Source organism: Echinops telfairi, unplaced genomic scaffold, assembly GCF_000313985.2.
Source record: "Echinops telfairi isolate 266 unplaced genomic scaffold, ASM31398v2 ScPeMD7_7467;HRSCAF=8505_0, whole genome shotgun sequence".
Taxonomy (NCBI): Eukaryota; Metazoa; Chordata; class Mammalia; order Afrosoricida; family Tenrecidae; genus Echinops; species Echinops telfairi.
The window spans coordinates 9,564,921-9,565,603 of record NW_022111367.1 but is presented as its reverse complement, the minus strand read 5'-3'; the positions used below and the strand labels follow the sequence as shown (position 1 = coordinate 9,565,603).

The 683-nt window shown below is 42.9% G+C and overlaps 1 protein-coding gene across 1 annotated transcript in view; it reads right to left on the bottom strand.

The window, feature by feature from the left end:
• Window positions 1-433: 433 nt before the first annotated feature.
• Window positions 434-683, bottom strand: part of LOC101656275 (PRELI domain-containing protein 1, mitochondrial) — a 1,249-nt gene continuing 999 nt past the window's right edge. The window contains exon 3 of the mRNA XM_004704393.2: window positions 434-681. Within this exon, the coding sequence (XP_004704450.1) occupies window positions 533-681 (149 nt within the window). The 3' untranslated portion in view covers window positions 434-532. The remainder of the gene's footprint in view (window positions 682-683) is intronic.

The window sequence follows — 683 nt, the reverse complement described above, 5'->3', positions numbered from 1 at the left end:
AGGGTGGTGAGGGGATACAAGCCTGACACACAGCTTTCCTGAGTTTAAGCCACGCAGTAGCCCCTTGCTCTGTTTGAATGACTGCCTTAGTTTATGCAAAATTGAAGGAATTCCTATTCTTTACAATGTTATATAAAACGTGTTATGATCCACACAATAGAAGGACTTTGAATAGTCGATAAGTCATAGGTAAACATGTTTCTGGTCTTTTCTGTTTTCAATCAAGATTCACCTGATATCAACAATAATATCCCTCATTCTACATCCTTTTCTGAATATGGCTTGAATTTCTGGCAATTTCCCATAGATGTACGGTTGCAACCATTTTTAAATTATCTCCAGAAAAAATCTACTTATGGCTGAGATTATTTGATAGTTTCTAAATTCAGTTGGATCACCTTGGTTTTATTTTATTTTATTTTTTTTTAGGGGCTGGAAGTTGATTTTTAATTAAGAAAGCATACTGCAGGCAGGTCAGGGGGATGGAGCCAGATCATCTGGTCAAGGGTGGGGACAGGGCTGGGCTGGTTGGCTACACGAACTGCTGCTGCTGCTGCTGCTTCTTGGTGGCTGCCTTGCTGGCGAGGTCCTTGGCCTTCTCGGTAGCTGCCAGTGCCGTCTCCTTGGCCTTTTCTGTGGCTTCCTTGGCGGTTTCAACAAGCGTCTTAGAAGGGGCCTCACCT